The sequence below is a fragment of the Galeopterus variegatus genome, unplaced genomic scaffold (genome assembly GCF_000696425.1).
Source record: "Galeopterus variegatus unplaced genomic scaffold, G_variegatus-3.0.2 Scaffold234, whole genome shotgun sequence".
Lineage (NCBI taxonomy): Eukaryota > Metazoa > Chordata > Mammalia > Dermoptera > Cynocephalidae > Galeopterus > Galeopterus variegatus.
In genome coordinates this window covers 41,726-66,997 of record NW_007726345.1, presented here as the reverse complement: position 1 = coordinate 66,997, position 25,272 = coordinate 41,726, and the positions used below count along the sequence as shown (strand labels likewise).

General features: G+C 41.3%; 1 protein-coding gene and 1 pseudogene across 1 annotated transcript in view; one reads left to right on the top strand and one right to left on the bottom strand.

Annotated features, from left to right (window-relative positions):
- Positions 1-6,794, bottom strand: part of STK32B (serine/threonine kinase 32B) — a 131,900-nt gene extending 125,106 nt beyond the window's left edge. Inside the window, exons 1-2 of the mRNA XM_008566327.1 lie at positions 6,757-6,794; positions 2,154-2,327 (exon numbers count right to left, since the gene is read on the bottom strand). Of these exons, the coding sequence (XP_008564549.1) occupies positions 2,154-2,327; positions 6,757-6,794 (212 nt within the window). The remainder of the gene's footprint in view (positions 1-2,153; positions 2,328-6,756) is intronic.
- Positions 6,795-8,488: 1,694 nt separating this feature from the next.
- Positions 8,489-24,125, top strand: LOC103585391 (annotated as a pseudogene).
- The last annotated feature ends 1,147 nt before the right edge of the window (positions 24,126-25,272 follow it).

The following is a 25,272-nucleotide window of genomic DNA, read 5'->3' as shown; positions in this document are numbered from 1 at the left end:
CCAGAACCAGAATGCCTGCATTCCAAAGTGAGTGGATGACTGAGTTAATGAACAATTGTGATTACATTGAAGCATCGCTTTGCTACTACTATGCTTCTCCGCCTTTATTTTGTTATGCTTGTTATTAGTAGTAGTATTAAAGTTATACATGCAAATAGTTCAAAGAGCCAAATAGTTATGTATGTTTTATTACGATAGAGCAGCAATTCCTATAACTTTCTCCCCCATTATCCTTCTGCATCCTTTCATCTCTTTCAGTTTATAATTTTGGTATTTAACTCCTTATCTTTAAATGGTAATTGTACATGGCTACTTCTTTACTTTAAATTCCAGTTGGCTTTCCACAATGAAAGATGAGGATTTAACAGTCTTTCCTCTCTCAAGTCTCCAAGAGACATGCTCATCCTTCTCATTTCCCCATTTTCTCAATGGAGTATTAGTGTATCTCTGGTTAGATCAGTGATCAGAGTTTAGGTGATTATGATTACATACAGAGATGTGTTATGTGATATAGAGAGATGACCCATGTAGTGAGCTGTACTATGTACCCAGATCTCCTACATAACATTTTCATTCCCAAGAATAGTGTCATTTTTATTGCTGAGATTTTTTCCTCAACTTCTCATTAATTCAACTTCAGATTCCTTATCAACTAAATAAATCCCCTCCCAAGGCAGCCAGATGCATCAGAAACTAGGGCCGGCCCGGTGGCACACTGGAGAGTGCGCCGCTTGGGAGCGCCGCGGTGCTCCCACCGAGGGTTCGGATCCCATGTGGAGACCGGTTCCCGCTCACTGGCTGAGCGCAGTGTGGGTGCAACACCAAGGGTTGCGATCCCGTTACCGGTCAGTAAAAAAGACAAAAAGGAAAAAAAAAAAAAAGAAATTCTATCAGCTCACTCTCCCTGAAGAAGTCTCTCCCAGGGTCTCCCGATCCACTCTAATCAGAGCTGGTCCTGGTCTATATCTGAGGTACAACTGACGTTCCTTCAGCAGCATCCTGGAGATTTCCTATGCTTTTCTCCTCTGCTGGAGCTCTAGCCTTCTGTATTCCATTTCTTCTTCCTTCCTGATTTATTCCTTCACTTAAAAATCCATTTCATTTTCCTAAAAACACTTGAGGAAAGATATATGACAGGTACATTTTTTGAAACCTGGAACTTGTGCAAATGTACACCCTCACACTTGATTGATCAGAACGTCTGCACTGCCTTAAAGCATTTGACAAATCCAAAACTGTTCTGATTCTTCAGCCCATATGACCTGCTGCTCTTCTCTGGAAGCTGATCAGATGTGAAATTTGTTTGGTATGTGTCTGTTTCTATCCATTGCACTGTGCCTTTGGTAGGCTCTTTCAGTGTGTGTGTGTGTGTGTGTGTGTGTGTGTGTGTGCGTGCGCCATCTTTACCTAGAAGTTCAGGTCCTTGTCTTTTCCAAGTCTTTCAAAATTATATAAATTAGAAGGAGATCAGCTAGGCACAGTGCAAGACCATGGATGAACAAATCTGGAGCCCCTCCCTTCAGCCCCCTCTCGTTGTTAATGACACCATCACTTCCCAAACCTCTCGCTGACCTGTTTTTGCACACAAACTCACTTTGCTCACCTGTGTTGGACTTGGCACTGCTATGCACAGGCAGAGAGAAGCAAGGTCCCTGAAGAGGCGGCAGAAACTCAGAGCTTTTACACAAGGCCAGAGATAGCATTAAGGCTTCCCAAGAGGAAGAAGTCCTCCACAATGCACAGCACTGATTTCAAAGCATGGAAGGAAGAGAGTAGAATCCCTCACATGCCCAAACTCATTAGTAGAATAATGCTACTTCTGACCCAAGACAGGAGGGACAGAACGTTCCAGCCTCCGCAAGACACATGGAGCAGAGAAGTTAAGGCCAACCACCAGCCACATCTCTAAGAAGTGGGGAACAGCAGGGTGCAGGCAGCAGGAGTGGTCTGCCTCGATGCAGGCAATAAGGCAGGACGCTGTCTGCAGAGAATGTAAAAGCAGTAACAAGGTTGTTCTGCTTTTTGTTATCCCTACGCACTGCCACTTCCACACAACATCAGGGACAGAATACTCTTCCCACTGCTGCAGACTGCCCCAACACCCCACTCCCTGCACGTCACCATTCCCAGGCAGCCCACAGCAGCCCAGTTACCTGTGGATGATGTGGTATCTCTGCAGGTACTCCAGGGCCAGAGCCAGCTCACAGATGTAGAGCTTCACAGTCCCCTCCGTGAAGTGTACGCTCTGCTGCAGGTGGTAGCGCAGGTCCCCTCCCAGCAGCAGGTCCACCACCATGAACATGTCCTCCTCGTCCTGGAAGGAGTACCTGGGAACACAGAGGGACAGGGAATGTTAGGGGGTGGAGGCACCTCGAACATCCTCAAGACCAATGCCCCCATTTTACAGAAGAGCAAACTGAGGCTCAGAGAGAGAATTGATGTTGCCTAAGTCTGAGAGAGGGCACTGATGTTGCTATAGGAGTAGAGGGTAAGGGGGAAAAGGGTTTCAATTCCCAGGCTGTCTCCATAGTGTTGGGGTTTCCTCATTCCTCATGTAGCAAAAGCAACCAGGAGTAGCCAGTATTAGTGTCCAGGCTGTGGCAGACATTTTATTTAACTAGTACTTCACTGCAACATGTTACTTCGGCTGCTTTTAGCACATGTGTTAATTAGATGTTGTCAGGACTTGTAGTCTCTGATCTTCAAAGATGCATCCTCCTCCCAACAAGTCCTTTGTTCCCTGTACATGCATGTCATTCCCCACATACAGCTTGTTTCTGCAAGCCTTGAATGCAGTGATGTTCTGGGATGCCCAAGTCCAGGCCTTAAGGGAACTGGCAATTTCTATTTCCTGGCTTTTGGAACCTGGCCAGAACCCAAGCCATATGGAAAAACGGTGAGAAGGAAAACCATGGTGCTCTTGTTAACACAGCCCTGGCTGAGCTCCCAGTGACAGCCATGTGAGTGAGCCCCCCTGGACATCTGGATATTCCCCTGAGACCTAGCTGACATCACACAGAGCAGAACTGCCCAGAACCTAGTCAACCCACAGGACATGAGATAACAAAATAATAGTGTTTTTAAGCCACTAAGTTTTAGGGTGGTATCTTATTTTGTTTTGTTATGTTTTCCCCAAGGCAAAAGAAAACTGATGGTGTTCTGAACTCATTTTTTAAAAATGCATTTGGGCTTCCTGGGGACCAAAGAGGCAACATATAGAATCTGAGAATGTTGTTAAACAATCATGGAGTAGTGTCACGACATCATAAAATGTTGTCAAGTTCCTTATAGATTCATGGAATGTAATAATGGAATCATGATTACAGAATGTTGTCGTGGAAGTTTAGACCTGTGTCTTAGATCCTCGGATATTAGACCTGGATCAGCCAAGCCATTTTCTTCATTTGACATAAGAGGAAACTGAGGCCCAGGAGGGACTGGGTGAATCAGTGTTAGGGAGGGGACAAGGACCCAGATCCCTGCCCTTCATTTACTCCAGTGCTCTGATGATCACCCAGTGTTGGGATGTTGCTAACATACACACACACACACACACACACACACACACACACACACACTGTTTCAGTAACCTGGGCATGCAGCCCAAGGGAGGGGCCTGGCACAAGATTCAGTCACAAGAGCGGTTGCAGAAGCATGAGCTTACAGGATGGGGAATTTCAGGGCTGGAAAGACCTTAAATGCCATCCAGTCCTGCCAGCCCCATATTCCAGATTGGGATCCAGGAGAGAGGAAAGGGCTGGCCAGATGTCCAAGTCCTCCTAGTATCTCTACCCACTGTTTATAATTGTTCAGAATCAAGACAGGGAAGGGGAGGCTCTCTATTGTGCCCCGAATTGTGAATACTAGATGTTTCCATAACACCTGCCTGTGACAGACCACCTCGAGTTAGCTCCCACCCCACCCCAGCCAGACCACTACAGGCATTGGGCTGCGTGCTGGGCATACTTGAGTCCTCGTCCTGAGGGAGTGCACAGTCCCCTGGGAGAGGAGGGCTGAGCCAGTGGCTACTGGTGATGCAGGACCAGGTGCTCGGATTCTTTCTGGGCAGTCGTGGGGCACAGGGAGGGAGGAAGTCACCTCTGCAGCACGTGGGCTGGTGGGAGGCATCAGGAAAGTCTTTGCCTATGAGGGTACATTGGGTCAGGAGCACACAGCAGGGAAGTGACTTAGAGGGGTAGCATGACCCGGGAGGGCTGGGGGCAGGCTCATGGCCCATTATTCTCCAGCTGAGTGAGCAGTGGTGGGCCCTCTTTGGGGGTCACCATTTTGACCAGGATGGGCAAGAGCAAAATAAAATACAGCCCTGGACCTTCATGGAAAAGAGACGGAAATAAATCCTCATAGGATGGAATGATGAGTCTTTCATGACTGACACATACATGGTGTTGTGGGAGTACAGGGAAAGGGGCCTCCATGTTGAGAAAGTTTCTCGCTCCTTCCTAAGCAAAGCCCCCAGGGGTATCCAGGGGTTCTCCAGACATCCCCCATCCTTCTGGGTAATGGGTTCAAGGCCACCATTCCTAGAAGTTTCAGTGAGGAAATTTTTGTTTTTCCATAAAGCTTTATTTTTTAAATTGTTTTATTACATTTTTATTATATTTTGTTATGTCAAAAATGTAATACATACGGAAAAGTATACTCTAATTTCTATCCTGCTTCAATGATCTAGTTGCCTGTCACTGGGTCAACACCACTCATTCATTCAACAAACACCCACCGGGTGCCTCCACAGGCTGTGCGGGGCCTGAGGGATGGGCGTAAGCACAGCAGGCTGGGGGTGTGTGTGTCTTCCTCGTATGGAACTTAGATCCTCGTGCAGGGAACAGACAGCCAGTCAAGGAATAAGTTCAGAGGCGACAAGGACCAGGGAGAAACAAAGTCACGAGAAGGAGGCTGGCTGGGGTGTGGTGGGGGCGAATTTGAGGTGGTCTGGGAGGCCCTCTGAGGAGAGGCCTCTTGAGTTGAGACGGCCATGAGAAGACAGGGGAAGGGGCAGTGTGGAGAGAACATTCTAGGCAGGGGAATGGCAAGTGTGAAGGCTCTAAGACAGGAAAATGTGGAGAGAGTGTGAGCATAGAGAGAAGCCACCACAGCCAGAGGAGGGTTGGTGGGACAGACAAAGCCTGAGCTGGTGGGCCTTACAGCGGAGGGAGGGGCTTTGGATTCTAGTTCCAGGAAAATGGAAGGTCATCTGAGATTTTGGGCTGGGGAGTGACCTGGCCTGCTTTGTCTTTTATGAAGATTTCTCTGGATATGGGACAGAGAATGGGTATGAGCAGGGCACTAGGAATGAAGTCAACAGGATTCCCTGCAGGACTGGAGGTGGGAGGTGGGCTCACAGACATCCCTCTGGTGCTGGGGGTCCAGGACTCTGGACCTCCATTCTCTCCCATTCCCCATCTCCAGCGCCTTGGCCACTGTCCACCCAAGAGGGCTTTATTGGTCTGTTTCTGTTGCTTATAACAGAATACCTGAAACTGGGTAATTTATAAAGAAACAAAGTTCATTTCTTATAGTTTCAGAGGCTGGGAAATCCAAAGTCCAGGGAACACATCTGGTGAGGGTCTTCTGGGGGGTGACTGTGTACAGCATCTCAGGATATCAAAAGGCAAGGAATGTGCTGAGCACGAGAGAGCTGACTTTCTCACTTGCTCTCCTTATAGAGCCGTCAGAACCACGCCCATTACTCCAGGAATGGATCAGTCCACTCACAAGGGCTCAGCCCTCATATTCTAATGGCCTTTTAAAGGCCCCACCTTTCAAATACCATAATCGAATTTCTCACCCTCTTAGCACTGTTACAATGGGGGTCAAGCTTCAGTGAGTTTTGGGGGGACATTCATCTACAGTAAGTGGTGACCTGGACCAGCTTGGGTCCCTCCTGTTTCAGCCTCACCTCAGGCCTGAGGGGGTGGCTGTCTACTCAGGCAGGAGAGAGGTGAACCAGGGGCTTGCAGGGTGGTCCAGGACCCTCTGGAGGGCACCAGATGGACTTCAGATCTGTTTCAGTACAAGTTATCCTCAATCTTGTGGAGTAACATTTATAAAGCAAATGTATTTCACAGGGCCTAGCTTCCAAGACCCTGTAATTTCAGGTATGGCGTAACTTTTAAAATTACACATAGGAATGTTAAGCTTGCAAAAGACAGGAAACTTTCCCCAGGCTAAAGTCTCTGTTGTAAATAAAAAATTGTAACACAGCAAAATTGCTGGCTCCAAGGGCAGATGTCCTTGGTGCAGGTTAACCTACTGATCAGTGTGTTGAGAAAGTTGCTTGACTGTTAAGTAAATATACTGAGGAAATTGCTGTAGGAAAAGAAAGTGTTTGCTAAGAACAAGCTTTTGCTGGTGGACCAACTTAACTTTTTACAAATTAATGAGTGTTGCCATGACAATTATCTTACTGTTCTTTTTGTAACCACCTATGTTCCTTTTCTGTAACTTTCTGCCCTGGAAAATAACTACTGGGAGAAGACCCCAGTCCAGTGTTATTTTTCCAAGGAGGAATGCCTCTCTCTTGAGGGTTCCTGGAAAATTAACCCCTTCGGGGCTTCTCACTGCTCAGATGAAATGGGCTTTGAGTGATCCTTTGTGTCTCCATCACCCCTGGGGGAGAGGTGATAAGTCTGGCACATGATCTCTGCTCCAACTGATGTGTTGCAGAAACAGCTGAATGTCAACAAAAAGGTTAAAGATGAAGCTTTCCTAGGAGCCCCACAGGCTGGGGGCTCTGACCTTTTCCAAACACACTTGTTCCTAGTTCGGCCATCCATCCGGTTAACGGTTCTGGGCCCATGCAAGAACCAGCTGGAAAATCAATCAAGGAAGCTCTTGACACACTGGAGCCTGGCGGGTGCTAATTGACAGGCTTGATACCTGACCTGGTAAACATCTCTCTGTAATCTTGTTTTTCAACACTGTTTTAGCAATTTCTGTACCTTTTCCATAAAAATTTTAGAATAAATGTGTCTACTTTCTTGAAAAACCTTGCTTTGATTTTTATTGAAATTATAGTGAATTTACAGATTAATTTAAAAAGAATGAACATTTTTATAATATTGAAACTTTTAAACCATAAACATAAAATACCTATTTATTCTGGTCTTCGTTTAGGTTTGTCACTAAAGTTTTACTATTTTCTACTTTAAAGTCAAGAGTTTTAAAGTAGTTTTATCATTATTGTAAGAACAACCTATAAAAAAAGGCTTACTAATTGGTCATTACTACTTTGGAATCGCATATGTTTATCCTGTATCTAGAAGCTTTGCTGGTCTCTTTAGTTATTAGTTTTGATATTTTTTGCACTGGTGCTCTGGGTTTGCTTATTTTATAAAGATGACTATATTGTCTACAAAAAAACTGCCATGTTTCTATTATTCTAATCCTTATGCCTCTTATTTCTTTTTCTTATTTTACTTCACTATCCGGAGCCTCCAGTGACATTCCAGTGGATTATAAGGGGGGAGGGTTTGCATTTTTATCTTGTGCTGAACTGTAACGAAGTGTTTCACCATTAAGTAAATTGTTTGTTGTATTTGATGAATATCATTTATCCAGTTAAGAAAGCTGCTTTCTGTAGCTATGGATTATTATCATGATCAGGTGAAGGGGCTTTTTTAAAAAAATATTAAACTGTTTTTGCCTTTCTAGACTAAACCCTACCTATTGATAAACATATATATTTTACTAAACTCAAGTTGCCAATATTTTATATAGGATTTTTCCATCTAATGTTCCAAGTGACACTAGCCCTTATTTTTCTACCTGCCATTGTCCCCATACAGTTTGAGTGTCATGGTAATATTGGTCTCCTAGGGTGAAGCGGTTGCTGATCCCCTCTTGTCTGCACTTAAGAAGAGTTTTTGAGAGGCATCCATTGTACAAAGTCTGGTATCAGAATGCTCTCCATTCCCCTACTTCTGATCCCTTGGGGCTCTCTTTCCTCACTTAATGGGCTGCTGCTGGTGCTGCCAGATGACTCACACTCCTACTCCTCAACAAAGATGAGCAAAAAAAAAAAAAATGTACCATCTGTGGACACTGGTGTGGGTTCAGGGATGGGCCTGTGATTCACCAGGACCATTCAGGGTAATCCCTGGGATTGGTATGCGGATGTTGAAAGAAAAGCCCCCTTCCTCCAGGCTTGCTTGGCTACAGGCTGTGACTAGGGGGCTTCCCGGTATCCTGTTGCCCAAAATGTGTATAAGCTGCACCTGCAGATTGAAGCTGCAGAGAGTCAGGCAGGGCTGAGAGGGGACCTTGTGATTAATGCTGGGTGTCAACCTGGTGAGATGAAGGAATACCGAGAAACCTGGTAAAGCTATCTTTTTGGGTGTGTCCATGAGGGTGTTTCCAGAAGAGATTAGCATGTGGGTCTGAGTGGACTGAGTGGGAAAGATCTACCCTCAATGTAGGTGGGAACCGTCCAATTCTCTGGGGGCCTGGAGAGGACAGAAAAGGAGGAAAAATGCGAATTGCTCTCTATCCGCTGGGGCTGGGATACGCTCTGCTCTCCTGTCCATGGGCATCGGAGCTCGAGACCCTCCAGCTTTTGGGTTCCAAGACTTACACTCAAGGCACCATCGGCTTCCCTGGTTCTGAGGCCTTCAGACTGGGACTGAGCCAGGCTACCTGCATCCAGTTTGCAGACGGCCTGTCGTGGGGCTCCTCAGCCTTCACGATTGTGTGAGCCAGTTCCCCTAATAAATCCCCTTATGTACTTATATACATATCCTATTGGTTCTCTCTCTCTGGAGCACCCTGACTAGTACAGACCTGTTGGAGGTGCTGGCTCCAACCTGGCCAGAAGAAAGATCCATCCCTGAACTTCGTATTTGCATGGGCTATGACTATTTTTTTGTTTGTTTTTTTGACTTAAGCTACTTTACATTATGCTTCTGTCACTTGGAACGGAGAGAGTCATCTGATACACAGTTTTATGTATTTGCTACTGCATAGAAGGATTTAGATGCCCAAAAAGAAGCCACAGGAATTAAATATAATATGCCTCCTACGGGTGCTCAATTTATATTCCAACAGTTGATGGACTATTGGAACATTGCATTAATAACCAGTGAGCTTCACACTCTAAATAAACTGTCAAAGGATATCTCATTCAGTATTCCATCAGAACTCTTTGGAGGAGCAGCATGAACTTTGAGGGGGAAACTTGCAGAATGAAATGAATTCTAAAGAGGAAAACAAAATGCAAAGAGAACAGTAATTCAAGCCATAATTCAGGTTGTGGCTTCTTCTCGCTGCAGAGACGTATTCTGCCCTGGGCCACAAACCCTTCATTCCCAAGGAGACTTGATGTTATTACTGGAGAAAAGAGAATGACCTTTCATTCATCTCTCTGCAGTTTTGTGCTGCTCCACAGCTTTGTGCATTGTCCCTTTTGCGTCATCTTATACTAGAATCATAATTAGTTCTCGTAATAGTGCTGCACATTGTCATGGAAATGATGGAGATCACAAATGAGAAACCTACACTCCACCGCAGCCACTCTGACCTGTGGAGACATCTGGAGAATGAGGCTCTCCTTGCAGGAGCAAAGAAGCCTGTGAGCTGTGAAGGCGTCAGTCCTGCCTGCCTACTGCAATAGACCAGCATGAAGAATGCAATGTTCATTTTTTTTTAATTTAAAAAAAGTATTAATTTCCTACTTTGTTCTAAAAGAGATTTAAGTGACTTGTGAAATTCATACAGCATAAAAAAATTAAAAATAAGTAAGCCAACGTTCAGGTCAAAGAATAAAAAAGGAACCCAAGAAAATGGAAGCAGGCAAAAATATCCCAATTTATGCCCAAAGATCCTATATACTTGCCTATAGTGAGCCATAAATCCATCTCTAGCCTTCCCAGCACCCAGAACAAAGAGAGAAATATAATCGACTTTCAACTTCATGATTCAGGGTTGATATAAGAAGAAAAAAAAAATCAATCGTATAGAAAAAGCATATTTCTTTTCCTGGCATTGAAACCAGAGGGAAATTTCTTTTACTGGATTCTTATAAAGATGAGGTTCTGTAATGTGGTGAACAATGTGTCTGCAGAAAATAACTCTAAACAGAGTAACAAGTTGAGCAGGGGTTTTTTGTATGATGTCCCTCAAGGTGGACTGAAGGCATAAAAGGCACAATTCCATAAAAACAATGTCACACGGGGCAGAAGCAATGCAGCCTGTGTGTCGCACTCAAGGATCTATCCAAGGGTGAATTTAGATGAGGGCAATGGGTGGATGCTCTTTGGGACCATTTCACAAAGGCGAGCTTGGGCACAGGCCAGCACACACTCAGGAGGCTTTGGGCCCTCGCTGGACGCTGAGGATTAGTGGGCTCACCTGAGTTTGGGACATTCATCAGGGAGCCTGGACCTGAATGTCATGTGCATGACAAGTCCCCAGGATGTGCCCACACTCTCACCACCGCACATTCACTCACGGCACCCGTTATTCCTGGAGGACCCCCTCTCTCTGCCCTTGCCCATCTTCACAGCTCAGTTTCCAGCAGGGCTCTCAACAGGGAGCAGTTTTGTTCCCCAATGTGTACAATGTGTAAAGACAGTTTTATTGTCACAACTGGGAGGGGTGCTACTGTCATCTAGCGAGTAGAGGTCAGGGATGCTGCTAAATATCCTACAAGGCACAGGACAGCCTCCAGCACAGGGAATCATCTGGCCCCACAAGTCCATAGTGCCGAGGTTTAGGCTGATGCTCCGCTCTAAGAAGTCTTTCCAACCCTGGAACTCTATAATAATAATAGTTAACACTGATGTGGTGCTTATGATAAGCCAGACACCGTTCTAAATACTTTATGTATATAAACCTACTAAATTCTCCCAACAACGCTTTCAAAGAGGCTTCAAAAAGTTCACGGAAAGATTCATATTATCTTTTAATTCTATTTCCCATGAACTTTTTGAAGTACCCTCATATTATAAACAGCCTTTGACAGCTCAGGACATCAAGGCTCAGAGAGATTAACACAGCTGAGAAGACACAGCCAGGAAATGGCAGAGCCGGGAGTTGAACCGAGACAGTCCATCTCCAGAGTCCAGAATCCATGCTCGATGCCCTGGTAGCATTTTCCGTACGGCACTGTGACCCTCTCTCTACTGGACTCTCCTCCCCACCAGCTAGTGACTCTCTAAGCCTGGGAACTGTCTTGTTCAGCACTGTCTCCCTGCTTTCAGCACATCACCAGCAGCATCACACACTCAAGAATGAATGGGTCCAAATGCCCAGAGCACCCACATCCTGAGCGGCATACTAGTCAGGTATGCCCATTGCAGAAGCGAGGGGCTGCACAGACAAGAAGATGGGGTGGAGGGCTGGTGGGGGAGGAAGGCTCTGAGTCAGGTCCTGGGCATGCCTCTTATGGCACTACCTACAGGAGCCCCCTTTTTCTCTGGCCTTCTCTTGTCACAGTGACCAAGAACTCTTGTTAGCCTAAGAAGGACTCCACGGCTTCTCTCCACAGCCTTCTCCATCCTGAGTAGGAGCAGAAGGGGCCTGTCTAATGAGCAAGTTCAGAAGGAGCAGGGTCTGTGCTCGGTGCAGCCCCTGCTGCAGGACCTGCCACTCCTGTCTGCTCTCTGCTGTGGCCTGGCCAGTGAAGGGTGACCACCCTTTCCTGTGGCGTGGGGGTGATTCTGTTTCAGAGTTAAAGAGTTGGCAAGCCCTTCAGGATGCAGATCTAAAGCAGGGTTCTCCAATGAACTGTGTCAGCAATGGAGCCAATTCTTCTATCTCCACCTGTCGGACTCTTGTCTGTCTTCCAATTAGTTCCAAACTCAGGAACTCACAGACGCCCTGATCATCCCTTCACACTTACTGATTTAGCCATGGGACATGGTCATTTACACCCTCAATTTTCCAGTGGAGGAAACCAAGGCCAAGAGAAGTTGATGAGTCCAAGGTCACCAGGTCAGATTTCTTCTTAGGAAGCAAGTCAGGTCCTCTATCAACAGCCTCGGGGGTGTACACACTAAGGGTCAGCCGTGCTAACCACACATGAGAGTACACGTGAACACACGAGAGAGAGGAGGTGCATACAGTAGGGGAAAAGTCGAAGTCAGACTAGAACACCTCAGTGCAGCTCCCCTCTTACTCAGCAATGACAGAATCTGCATCTCACCTTGCCCAGGGCCTGGCACCCAGTCCACACTCCACAATCTGTGCGTGTCGTTAGTGGTGGCAAGGTGTGGAAAGGAAAAGGAAGTTTCTGCAGGAAACCCTAAACCGTTCTTAGTCTTCCAGCAGCCCAATGCCCCTGGAACCGTTTGGAACAGATACTTTCCTCCCCTTTTTCTTCCTGAAGCAAAAGGAGCTGTGTGTCGACAGATGACTCTGCGGCAGGGACATTCAGAAAGCCCTGGCAGTCAGGACAAGCCTGACACTAATCTCCTGTGTCTTTACTGTGTGGTGCCTGCAGGAGAAAAGAGTGAGTGTCCCCTCTGACAATTTCACGTCCAACCCTACCCCTGAGAGAGAGCATTGGGGGAGGGAGGGTGGCCCACCATGACACCAGGAGCATCTCAGCAATGCTCAGAGATTCGCATCTGGCAAGATGAGCTAAAAATAGCCTCTTAAGCTACAGGAATCCAACAATGGGATGCCGGGCCTTCCATCAGCTCATATTATACAAGCTTATCAGATCTGAATTGTTCTTGATACATATTAGTCTTTAATAATGTTCACAATAATAAGATTTTTTTTTTTTTTTAGTTCAGCCACAAGAATCCTCAAGCCACTCAGACATGATGGTCCTCATTTTTTTTTCAACTGGTTCCCACCTCTGATCTCCTCCCCAGGCCGTCAGAGGGAGCTGGTTAGCTTCTATCTGCCTGCCCCCCACAGGCCAAGGCAACATCAAGAGGAGAGCCTCACACGCCGTCAGCAATTCCAGGCCAAGGCAGTCTGGGGCAGGAGGAAGCGCGTGCCGAGGGAGGCCAAGGCCAGCTGCGAGTCCAAGCCCCCGACCCCCAGCCGCTGCACAGACAGACTTTGCAGACTGTAAAGTGCTATCTGTATAAGTGCAGTCCATGTTCTTGTGGCTTAATGATTTTATTTATTTTAATCTATATCCTACATACTTCTAAAGGATTTCCAGTGGCTGACAAAGGACAAGTAAGACTGATAGAAGAGACAGGGGAAAAAATGTATGACAGAGGGAAGGGGTGTGTGCTGTTCACCAAGATGAACAGATTGTGGGCAGGACATGGCAGCTCCGGCCTCCTCAGCAGTGCAGATTAAACACAGGGCGGTGCAGAATGAACGACCAGCTCCCGGCAGTCCTAAGTGCTTTTAAAAATCATTCACCAAGGCTCTTAGCTCTGTGCGAGCTCCTCACATTGGAGATCTCATTGAGTCTTTCAACACGTTGGTGTAGGTATTCCTATCTCCCAACTGACCACAACTGATCCCAACGTTTCACGAGTTGTACTTGGAATGTGACTTGAGAGTTGCCCTTATATCATCACCTTGTTAAAAATGTTGCATTGAGGTTTAGGATTATAAATATAATTTTTTCCCATATAAACAACAGCTGAAAAAGCATTTATAGATACACACAGGGTTGATCAATGTGAAATTGCAAATATTCATTCACTTTTGTCTATGCAAGTGACAATTTCATATGGCTCGACTTAGTACAGTCCACAAAGGCTTGGTAACAAAATTTAAGTGGCATTGACCTGCCATCTGCGGACCAGTCTCCCCATGACTTTGGGATTCTCCCCTCCAAGGATTCTGGTAAGACATTTAATACCCTGTAACATCCCTTTCTTCTGAACTGACTAGAGTATATTCTCTTCCCTGAAGCCGAGCCCTGGCTGATATACCAAGAGAAGAGCAGAGAGAAGGGAAATTAGGAACAGCATGTGCAAAGGCTCAGAGGAGAGGCGAGCACAGGTTCAAGCCCAGTACGGCTGGAGTGGGTGTGGGAGAGTGGTCAGAGGGGAGGCAGGAGAAGGCCCCCATCAAGAAGGACTTGGTAAGCCATGATAAAGAGTTTGAGCTTTATTCTTACACATAGGGGGAGACACTGGGGAATTTAAAAGAGGAAATAGGCCTGGTCAGATTTGAGCTCTGGAACAACTTCTCCAGAGGCCGTGTAGCTGATTAACTGGAGGGCCTTTGTTTCAAGCAGGGGAGCAGTTGAGACATTATTGAAGTCATTGACAAGCAGTCGTGAGCCCTAACCAGCAGGGCGCACAAAGCCCTACTGAAGTGTGCAGGCTCTGGAGGCTGATTCCAGGTCCATGTCCCTGTATCCTCACCGTAATACAGGGATAATAGTGGTATTTACCTCCTAGGGTCACAAGGACTTAATGAGTTATAATGAGTAAAGGTCTCAGAACAGTGCTCGAAACATACCTGCTATTTGTCTTACTCTCAGGAGCCTTCCCTTGGCTCCATCCTGTCCTCTTCCTTCTCCAGGATGGACTCTTTGCTCTGGTCATCCCAAAGGACTTGGAGTTCATCACATGTGCTGAGTCCTCTCCCATGCCTTGTACCTTTCTCATGCCATTCCTTTGTCTGAAAGTACTTCACCTGTGATTCTGCAACTAGCCGCTCACCAGTTAAATTGCTCCAGTGACTTCCCAATGCAGCTGGAATAAATTCAGGATCCCTTGGCCCGATCTGCAAAGCCTTGCATGATTTGGCCTACAGGACTGTCTGATCTCATTGCACCTACTCTCTGCTTGTTTGCTTCCTCTATTTTGGCTTTTATTTTTCTTTCTGTTCTAGTCTTGGGGTCTTTGCACCTGCTGGTCTCTTTGCCTGTGGTTTTTGTTCTCCTCTGTCTTCCCCTCACTTCTCATCATTTAGTCTTAGCTCACAAGACAACTCTCCTGACAAGCCTCCCTTATCATTCTTCTGACTTACTGCAGAGGCTAGAACTTGTAGTAGTTTTCTAAATGAGAGTAGCAAAAGCAAAAATTGTTGCCTCATGCCCAAACGTAGGGGTAGGGCATTCCATCTTTCACCATTAAGTATGATGTTAGCTGTAGGTTTTCTACAGATACTCTTTACGAGATCGAAGAAGCCCCCCTCTGTTTATGGTTGCTTGAGAGTTTTCATCATGCATGTTAATCACAGATGTTAGATGTTATCAAATGCTCTTTCTGTGTCAATTGACATAATCATAAGATTTTTTTCTTTAGTTTGTTGATAATGGTGGATTACATTGACTACTTTTAGAATACTGAACTACTCTTGCATACATGGGATAAATCACTAGTTTTTGTGGTATATAATTCTTTTTATACATTGCTTGACATTATTTTCATTTAGGATTTTTACATCTATATTCATTGGCTATATTGTTTTGTAGCTTTCTTTTATCATGCTGTCTTCATCTGCTTTTGTTAGGATAATACAGTTTTCATAAAATCAATTGGGAAATATTTACTTCTCTTCTATATTCTGAAAGGGATTGTATAAAATTGGTATTAATTCGTCTTTAAAACAATTGTTAGAATTTTCTAGTGAAACTGTCTGGGCCTGGGATTTAATTTTCAGGAACTATTGTGGATTTAATTTATTTAACAGGTATAGGACTATTTAAATTATTTTTTTTCTTGGTTGAGTTTTGGAAGTTTGTGGTTTTTGAGGCATTGGTTCATTTCTTCTAAGTTATCAAATTTCTTCTTGAGCAACATACACAAGATAATTTATGAAACAAATAGTTCTTAAGCACTAACTATATGTCAAGCACTGGGTTAGGTGCTTTAGATTCGTCACTACACAAAAGGAATAATTTCTCTGCCTCCATGGGGCTACCTAAAGTGGGCAAGTGGGTAGCACATAGAACTTACGGCATGCCAATTATAAGAATGAGTGCCATATGAGCACAGCTAACATTCGGATGTTAAACATACTGAGTGATTAACATGCACCACATCCTTACTCCTGGATTCTTACAATAACTCCAGAGAATACACAATTATACCTATTTTCCAAAGGATGAAACTGAAGCACCTAAAAAGTGAAGCTTACTTAAATTCACAGACGTGATTTATTTTTTTAAAAGGGGGTAGGTACATTAACTGATGGGAAATGAATAGTCTTTTCAGTAACTAGTTCTGCATTAATTGGACATCTATATGGGGAAAAATGAATTTTGACACAAACTACACATCATGTGCATATAATTTCAGATGTATTGTAGACCTAAATGTGCAACATAAGAAATAAAACTTCTAGAAAAAAGTACAGGAGAAGATCTTCATAACTTTAGGGTAGACAAACATTTCTGAGCAGGATATAGTAAAAGCATATAAGAATATGTTGATGTATTAGATTTGGTTAAAATGAAGAATTTCAGTTCTCAAAACATATACACACAGAGAATATAAAGCAAATGATGGAAAATGTTAACAATTTGGGAATATGTTTAAGAATATTCGATTCTTCACAATATTTTTGAAATATTTGTATCTTTGGAATTACAGTCACTTTGGAAAATGACAGACCACATATATAACAGTGGTGCCATAAGATTATAATATCATATTTTTACTGTTCAGATATGTTTAGATACACAAATACTTAGCATTGTGTTATAATTGCTACAGTATTCAGTATAATAACATGCTATACAGGTATGTAGCCTAGAAGCAATAGACTATACCATGCAGCCTAGGTGTGCAGTAGGATACACCACATAGATTTGCGTTAGTACACTCTGTGATTTTTGCACAACAACAAAATCACCTAATAACATATTTACTAGAATGCATCCTTATTGCTAAGGGGTGAATGACTGTACCTCAAAATCAAAAGTTGCCAAAACACACACATGCACACACACATGAGATTGTCTTAATTTAAAATGTTAATTATTATCCCCAGAGTGACTAGTAAGAAAAGACCTCAAAAATATAGTAAAAGAAAAACAAAATAATTAAAATGGTATACTAGAAAATATTTGTATTACACAAAAGACAGCAGTAATGAAGGAATTGAGGGGGAAAACATAAGACATTTTAAAAAATAGCAAAGTGGCATAAAGAAATAGTACCTAATCAGTAATTACACTAATGTAAATGGACTCAACATTTCAATTAAAAGGCAGAGATTGTCAGAATGGATTAAAAAGAAAACATGATCCAATTCTGTGCTGTTTATAGGAGACAAATTTTAGATTCAAAGGAATAAATAGACTTAAAGTAAATGTATGGGAAAATATAATGCATGCAAACAGTAATGAAAAGAGAGCTGGCATGACAATGCTAACTCAGACAAAATAGACTTTATGACAAAAGTTTTTACTGAGACAAAGAAAGACATTTTATACTTATAAAAAGGTCAATCTATCAGGAAGATAAAACAATTATAAACATCTATGGACTAAACAACAGAGTCTCAAAATATATGGAGCAAAAACTGAAAGAATTAAAGAAATAAAAAGGTAAACTAAAAATGATAGTTGGAAACAACAATATCCCACTTTCAGTAATGGATAGAACAACAAAGAAGATGATAAATAGGGAAACAGAATACTTAAATTGTACTACAAAACAATAAACACTAACAGATGTCTATTGAACAGCCAACAACAGCAGAATACACATTCTTCTTAAGCAAATATAAAACATCCTACAGGATAGAACATATGTTAGGCTATAAAAGAAATCTCAATAAATTTAAGAATTAGTGAAATCACACAAAGTATCTTCTCTGATAACAAAGGAATGAAAATAGAAATCAATAACAGAAGAAAATATTAGAAATTCATAAATATGTGAAAATTAAACAAAACACCCCTAAATAACCAGTGAATCAATGAAGAAATAACAAGAGAAATTAGAAAATATTTTGAAATAAAATTTTAAAATGCAACATATAAAAACTTGTGGGATGCAGCTAAAGCAGTGCTTAGCTATGAACACCTATACTAAAAGAGAAGAAAGGTCTTCAATTAATAACCTTCTACTTAAAAAATCTAGAAAAAAAAAGAGCTAAATGCAAAACAAAGAAATAATAAAGACTAGTGCAGAAATTAATAAAGTAGAAAATAGAGAAATAGTAAAGAAAATTAACAGAACTAAAAGTTGGTTCTTTGAAAGACTGACAAAATTACAAACTTCATCTATACTGATCAAGAAAAAAAGAAAGGAGACTCAAATTATTAAATTAAGAATGAAAGAAAAAACATTACTGCCAAACTTACAGAAATAAAAGGATCATAAGAGAATAGTATACAGGATTTTATGCCAACAAATTATATAACCTAGGTGAAATAGAAACATTAATAGAAATATATAAACTATCAAACTTATTCAAGCAGAAATAGAAAATCTGCATAGGGTTTTAGTAAATGAAAAAATTGAACTAATAATATAAAATAATAATATTTTTAAAACTACCCATAAAGTAAAGCCTAGACTTAGATGGCTTGGCTTCATTGGTTCATTTTACCAAACATTTAAAAAAGAATTAAGAACAATCTTTTGCAAAGTCTTCCAAAAAATGGAAGAAGAGGGAACATTTTCCAGCTCATTTTGGGAAGCAAGTATTACTCTGATACCCAAACCAGACAAAGACATCACAAGAGAAAAACCCTATGGACCAATATTTTTACTAAACATAGACACAAAAATTCTCAACAAAATACTAGGAACAGAATTCAACAACATATTAAAGAATTATACATCATTATCAAGTAAGACTTAAGCCAGGAATGCAACTTTGGTTGAACATATAAAAATCAATGCACCATATTATATTAATGGAATCAAAGACAAAGCCTACATGAGTACCTCAATCAATGCAGGAGAAGCATTTAACAAAATCCAACACTGTTTTATGATAAAAATATTCAACAAACTAGGAACAGAAGGGACTTCCTCAACCAAGTAGTGAGTGTCTATGGAAAACAATGACAACAGAAAAACCAAAATCAGACTTAATGGGGAAATATTGAATGCTTTCCCCTTAAAATCAGGAACAAGACAAGATGTCAGCTCTTGCCACTTCTATTCAGCACTGTACTGGATGCTCTAGTCAAGGCAATTAGGAAAGAAAACTAAAAGCCATATAGAGTGGAATGGAAGTAAAACTATCTCTATTCACAAATTACCTAATTACATATAGAAAAATTTAAGGAATCTATTTTTAAAAAACTATTAGAACAAATAAATGAGTTCAACAAGATTGCAGAGAACAGAATCAATATCCAAAAATATCAGATGTATTTCATGAACAATTTAAAATAAAATTCAGAAAACAATTCCATTTAAAAGAGCAAAAAAGATTACAACTCTTAGAAATAGATTTACCAAAGAAATAAAAGACTTTTACATTTAAAACTGTAAAATATCATTGAAAGATAGTAAATAAGATATAAATAAATGGAAATATTCATGGATCAAAAGACTAAATATTAAAAGAGCAATACTCCCCAAACTGATCTGAAGATACAACACAACTCTTATCAAAATTCCAGCTGCAATTTTTTGCAGGAATTATAAGCTGATATTAAAATTCATATGGAAATGCAAGAGATACACATACATGAATCAATCTTGAAAAAGAATAATAAAGTTTCAAACTTATTGCAATGCTACAGCAACCAAGACAGTGTATTACTGCCATAAAGGTAAATAAATAGATCAATAGAACAGAATTGAGAGTCCAGAAATAAACACTTACATTTATGATATATTGATTTTGACAAGAGTGCTAAGATAATTTAATAAGGAAAAGAGCAGTTTTTTTCAATAAATGGTGGGGATGACTGAGTGTTCACTTACAAAAGAATGAAGCTGAACACTTACCTGCTACCACACACAAAAATTAACTCAATATAGGTCTCAAACCTACCTGTCAAGCTAAAACTTAAAAGTCTTAGGTGAAAATATGTATAGACCTTCATGACGTTGTACTTGACAATTTCTTAGATAAGACACCAAAAGCACAAGCGAGAATAGAAAAAAATAGATAAACTAGATGCTGTCAAAATTAAAAGCATTTGTGCTTCAAGCACACTATCAAGAAAATGAAAAGACAACACTTAGAAAGGGAGAAATTATTTGAAAATCATATATCTGATATAAGATGTTTACCAAGAATTAGATAAAGAACTCTTACTCAACAACAAAAAGACAGATAACCCAATTTCAAAAATTGGTAACCAATTTGAATAGACATTTCTCCAAAGAAGGTATGTAAATAGCCAATAAATACATGAAAAGAGTTTCAGCTTCATTAATCATCAGGGACATTTAAATCACAGCTACTATAAGGTACCACTTCATACCCACTAGGATGGCTAAAATGAAAGAGATGAACAATAACATGAGTTGACAAGGACTTGGAGAACCTTCATACATTGCTGCTGGAACGTAAAGTGGTTCTAGCCATTGTGGAAAACAGTCTGGCAGCTCTTCAGAATGTTAAACAGAGAGGTATCATATGAGTGTTCATTTCCACTCCTAAATATATACCCAGGAGAACTGAAAATATGCATAATTAAATATGCATAGTTATACAATTGAACTACTTCTACCTATAACAAAATGAACAGATCTCAGATATTTAGTGAAAGAAGCCAGAAAGAGTAACTACATGATTCCATGTACAGAAAATTCATAAAGAAGCAAAATTAATCTTTGACATTACAACAGTGATCACCACAGTGATGACTTCGTTGGCAGGTTTTTTTGTTGTTGTTTATTTGTTTTTTTCCCCCATCAGCACTTTGACTATATCATCTCATTCTCTCCCAGCTTTCAGAGTTTCTACTGAAAAATCCACTGAAAGCTGTACTGGGGCTCCCTTGAATGTGATATGTTTCTTATCTTTTGCTGGTTTCAATATTCTTTCTTTGTCTTTGATTTTTGATAGTTTAATTATGATGTATCTTGGTGACCTCTTTGTATTGAATTTGATTGATGACCTCTGAGATCGTTTTACCTTGATGCTGTCTTTCCCCAAGTTTGGGAGATTTTCTGTCATTATTTCCTTAAATGTGGCTTCTAAGCCTTTTTTCCTCTCTTTTCTCCTTTGGGAACTCCTGTTATGGAAAGGTTGGTTCACTCGATAGTGTCCCATAATTCCCATAGGCCTTCTTTATTCTTTTTAATTCTTTTTGTTCTTCTGATTGGATAATATACACAATGGAATACTATTTGGCCTTATAAAGGAGGAAAATCTGAAGGACATTATGTTAAGTGAAATAAGTCAGGCACAGAAAGACAAATACCACATGATCTCACTTATATGTCGTATCTAATAAAGATAAACTCATAGAAAAGAGTAAAATGATGGTACTCAGTGATTGCTGTAGGTGGAAAGGGAGGGAATGGGGAATTGTTGATCAAAGCACACAAATTTGCAGATAAATAGAGGTAACAGGCTTTGAGATCTATTGCTCAGCATGGTACTATAGCCAATATAATGCATTGCATATTTCAAATTAAGAGTAAATTTCAAATTTTTCAGCATAAAATATGATAGGTAAGTGAGATGACGGATGTTAACTTGATTTAATCATTACACATCCTATTGTACCTCATAAATGTATACAATTATGATCTGTCAATCAAAAACAACAATAATTTTTTTAAATAAATAAAAATTTAAAAAATAAAATATTTCAAAAAAAGAAAAAATATATGTAATGAGTGTATATGGTTCATAAATAAAAATTAAATAAATGGTGTAATCACTACCCAGTTTTAGAAACAAGACCAGTCCAATAACACTTAAATCCTTGTTTGCTGTCCTCAATTATATTCTCTTCTATCCCCCAGATGAAAATACTATTCTGAATTTTGTATTTATCCCTATCTTGCTTTTTATTTTATAGCATTAGTACAATTGGGCATATACCTAAAATGCATTGGTGGGTTTAGCATGACTTCTAATTTATGCTGTGGTATCATTACACCACAATACTCCTCTTTAACCATGTAGGTAATGTAGATTGAAGCCTCAGTACTTACGAGGAATACTCCTGGGTTTTCAGATTCACATGTGATTTTTTTTCCTTTTTACAGAGCCCACTAGAGACTTTCTCATGGTCTCTTGTGCTGATAGACAAAAATATTTTGTCATTCTGGTGACTCTTCAATGAAGGCACAGCCTTCTGAAGGGTCCTAGTTTATTTGGAGGTCTCAGTTTATCATTCCCATCTGACATAGGTCCGAAGTCTCATCTCCAAACCCCCATGTGGGTGCTCAACCCCAAGTCCCAATGTAACTGGGACCAGCCCCCCTCCTGCCCCCAGGACAGCTGTGGCATCTGCCCACACCCTTATTGCTTTGGTTTCCAGAAGCCTCCTTCCTTCCTGGCACATACAAATTTTCCTTTCTTTCAAGCTCTGTTCTGTACGTATAATAATTTTTTTTTCCTTTTTGTCTTTTTTCGTGTCCGGCAACGGATCGCAACCCTCAGTGTCGCACCCGTACCGTACCGGGACCGGCAATGGGATCGCAAACCTCGGTGCTGCGCCCGCACCTCACTCAGCCAGTGAGCGGGAACCGGTCTGTATGTGGGATCCGAACCCTCGGCGGGAGCGCTGCCGTGCTCCCAAGCGGTGCACTGTAGCAGTGCGCCACTGGGCCGGCCTGTGTACGTATAATAATTTTTAAATGTATTTTTCCAGCATTTCTTGTGTTTTTACTGAGAGGCTTTTAATATTCCATATTAGTCCATCACCTTGCCAGAAGTAGCAACTGCCCATGTCATGTTTAACACCAGCTTCTCTTTTCCCCACTCGCTACCCCAGGGCCTTTTTTAACCACCTGAGTCAGCTCATCACTGACCAGCAGTGACAGATACTGCAAAGTGTGGCTTCTTGGTCACTCGCTGTCATTTAGGGCAGCCTTATGGCAGGTAGTGGCAAACTATCACACTGAGCATTAAAAACGGTTTTGTTCCTAGGTCAAACATTTTCCTAGATGTTTTCCAAAGGACCAGATTACAGGTTTCCAGTAACATATAATTTTACAACTCTATATCTGTCAATGTAAACATTTCAAATATTAAGGAAAGAATAAAATTTAAAGGCTCTTAAATAATTTGGCAATCTGAACACTACAAAGGCCATAAATGGATGAACTTCAGAGATATGAACTATGAGGTACAACTTTTTATACAGTCTTTCAATTTTTTTTGTGTGCGTAAAACACATCCTATTAATTTTCACATCACAGCAGCATAGGCAGGTGAAAAGAGATTTTATCCACTTTATAATAGCAACAATGAGTCTGAGAGAGAGAGAGAGAGAGAGGGAGAGCACATTTATAATCAGACAAAGAATCAGACACTTCAACTTCTGTTTTAGCTGTTCCAATAGAACCCCCTCAAAATTGCTATTGACTGTGATGTCCTAATGCTTCTAAGGCATTTGAAGATGAATGAATTGGCTGGGTAAAAGAAAAAAAAAAAACACTCCACACAGTTTTTTTGTTCTGGAAATGACCTGTTCTCTAATAGTCTCTCGACTGTCCTTTGCTGAAAGAAAAAAAAGTGAAATACGCACTTGTAGAAATAACAATTCAAAAGAAGCAGGCATGTTGAAGCAAGTTTTAGAATGTGCATTGACTTTCTGCACTGTGCTGTCTACAACAAAATCTTCCTAAAACACAGAGTTAAACACACTTGGCTTTCTGATCCACCATCTGTGGTAGAACCGTCCCCAAGAGGCAGATTTTCATAAAAACCCTTATGGGGAAGACCATCACTCTCGCAGTTGAGCCCTCAGATACAGTAGAAAATGTAAAGGCCACAATCCAGGATCAGGAAGGAATTCCTCCTGATCAGAAGCAACCGCAAGATGGATGCAGTTTGTCTGACTGTAACATTCAGAAGGAGTCAACTCTTCGCCTTGTGTTGAGACTTCGTGGTGACGCTAGGAAAAGGAAGAAGTCTTCTACCACTCCCAAGAAGAATAAGCGTAAGAGAAAGGAGGTGAAGCTGGCTGTTTTGAAATACTATTAGGAGATTGAAAATGGCAAAATTAGCGGGTTCATTGGGAGTGCCCTGCAGACGAATGTGGTGCTGGGGTTTTGATGGCCAGTCACCTTGACAGACATGACTGTGGCAAATGTTGTCTGACTTATTGCTTCAACAAACCAGAAGAAGATAAGTAATTGTGCATGAGTTAATAACAGACATGAGCTAAAAAAAAAAAAAAGAAAAAAATTAAACATGCTCTTTATGACATATCTTTAAAACAAACAAAAAACAAGACAAACAAACAAACCTGTTGGCTTTCAAATGCTCTACATTTATTACAAGGATTTGGAATTGGGAAGAACAAACTCCATAAGATAAAAGTTCATCTGGAGAAATCCATGCCTGTTGCAAAGTCTGGCACTCATACTCGGTAGGAACTAGCCCAAATGAATGGCAATTAAACAAGTATTTATAGAGCGTCCTCCGTATGAGTCAATTTCCGAGGAAACTGGAAAACCCTGCAGGCTCTTGTTCTCACTGTGAGGCAATTTGATGCTGAGGAAAAAACAAGGGCTGGACATTTGGACAGGGCAGAAGCAGAGACCATGTCCCACCATTTGCCAGCTGTGCCTCTCTGGGCAAAAACTTCATGTTTCTGACCTGCATTTCCCTTCTCAGTAAGATGATTATTGCCAAAATGATAACAAATCACAGGGTTGTTACAAAAGGCAATGAGAAGATGGATGTGGAGGCAGTTTGTAACCCACAAATCATTATGAAAAATAGGCACAATTACTGTTCCACTGAAATAATAAAGAAAAAAATCCACTTATGTTTTGAGTCCTTTGGTTTCCTTCTTGGCAAAGAAGCTGCCACATGACATGTAACAATGCTTTCATTTGAGTTCCTTCAAGATTTGATTAAGAGAGACTGGAAACATCACAGCCTAGGGAAACATTTGGGATGGAACCTTTGCATGATAAGAGTGGGGTAGGTAGAACTCCCCAAAGTAGGATGCACATTTTAACAAGTCTGTAGCATTTTTTGAAAGGCATAAAAACTTGGTAAAAATGATCAAATGTCTTTTAAAATGTGGACTGTGTTTTCACTTTGTTCTTTGATGAAATGAATTCCTTCAACTCAGCTGCCAAGCTCCATCCATTCCTCCATCCATTCTTCTAAGGTTTCCAAAGCATCCACCACATACCAGATGCTGCATAAACTGAAGGGGCACAAGGATGGCAGTCACGGAACAACATCAAAGCCAAGACCTGCAGCGTGAACACGAGGTGGCAAGCAAAGGAGGCACGGGGTTTGGAAGGATGGTGAAGAGGCATCCTG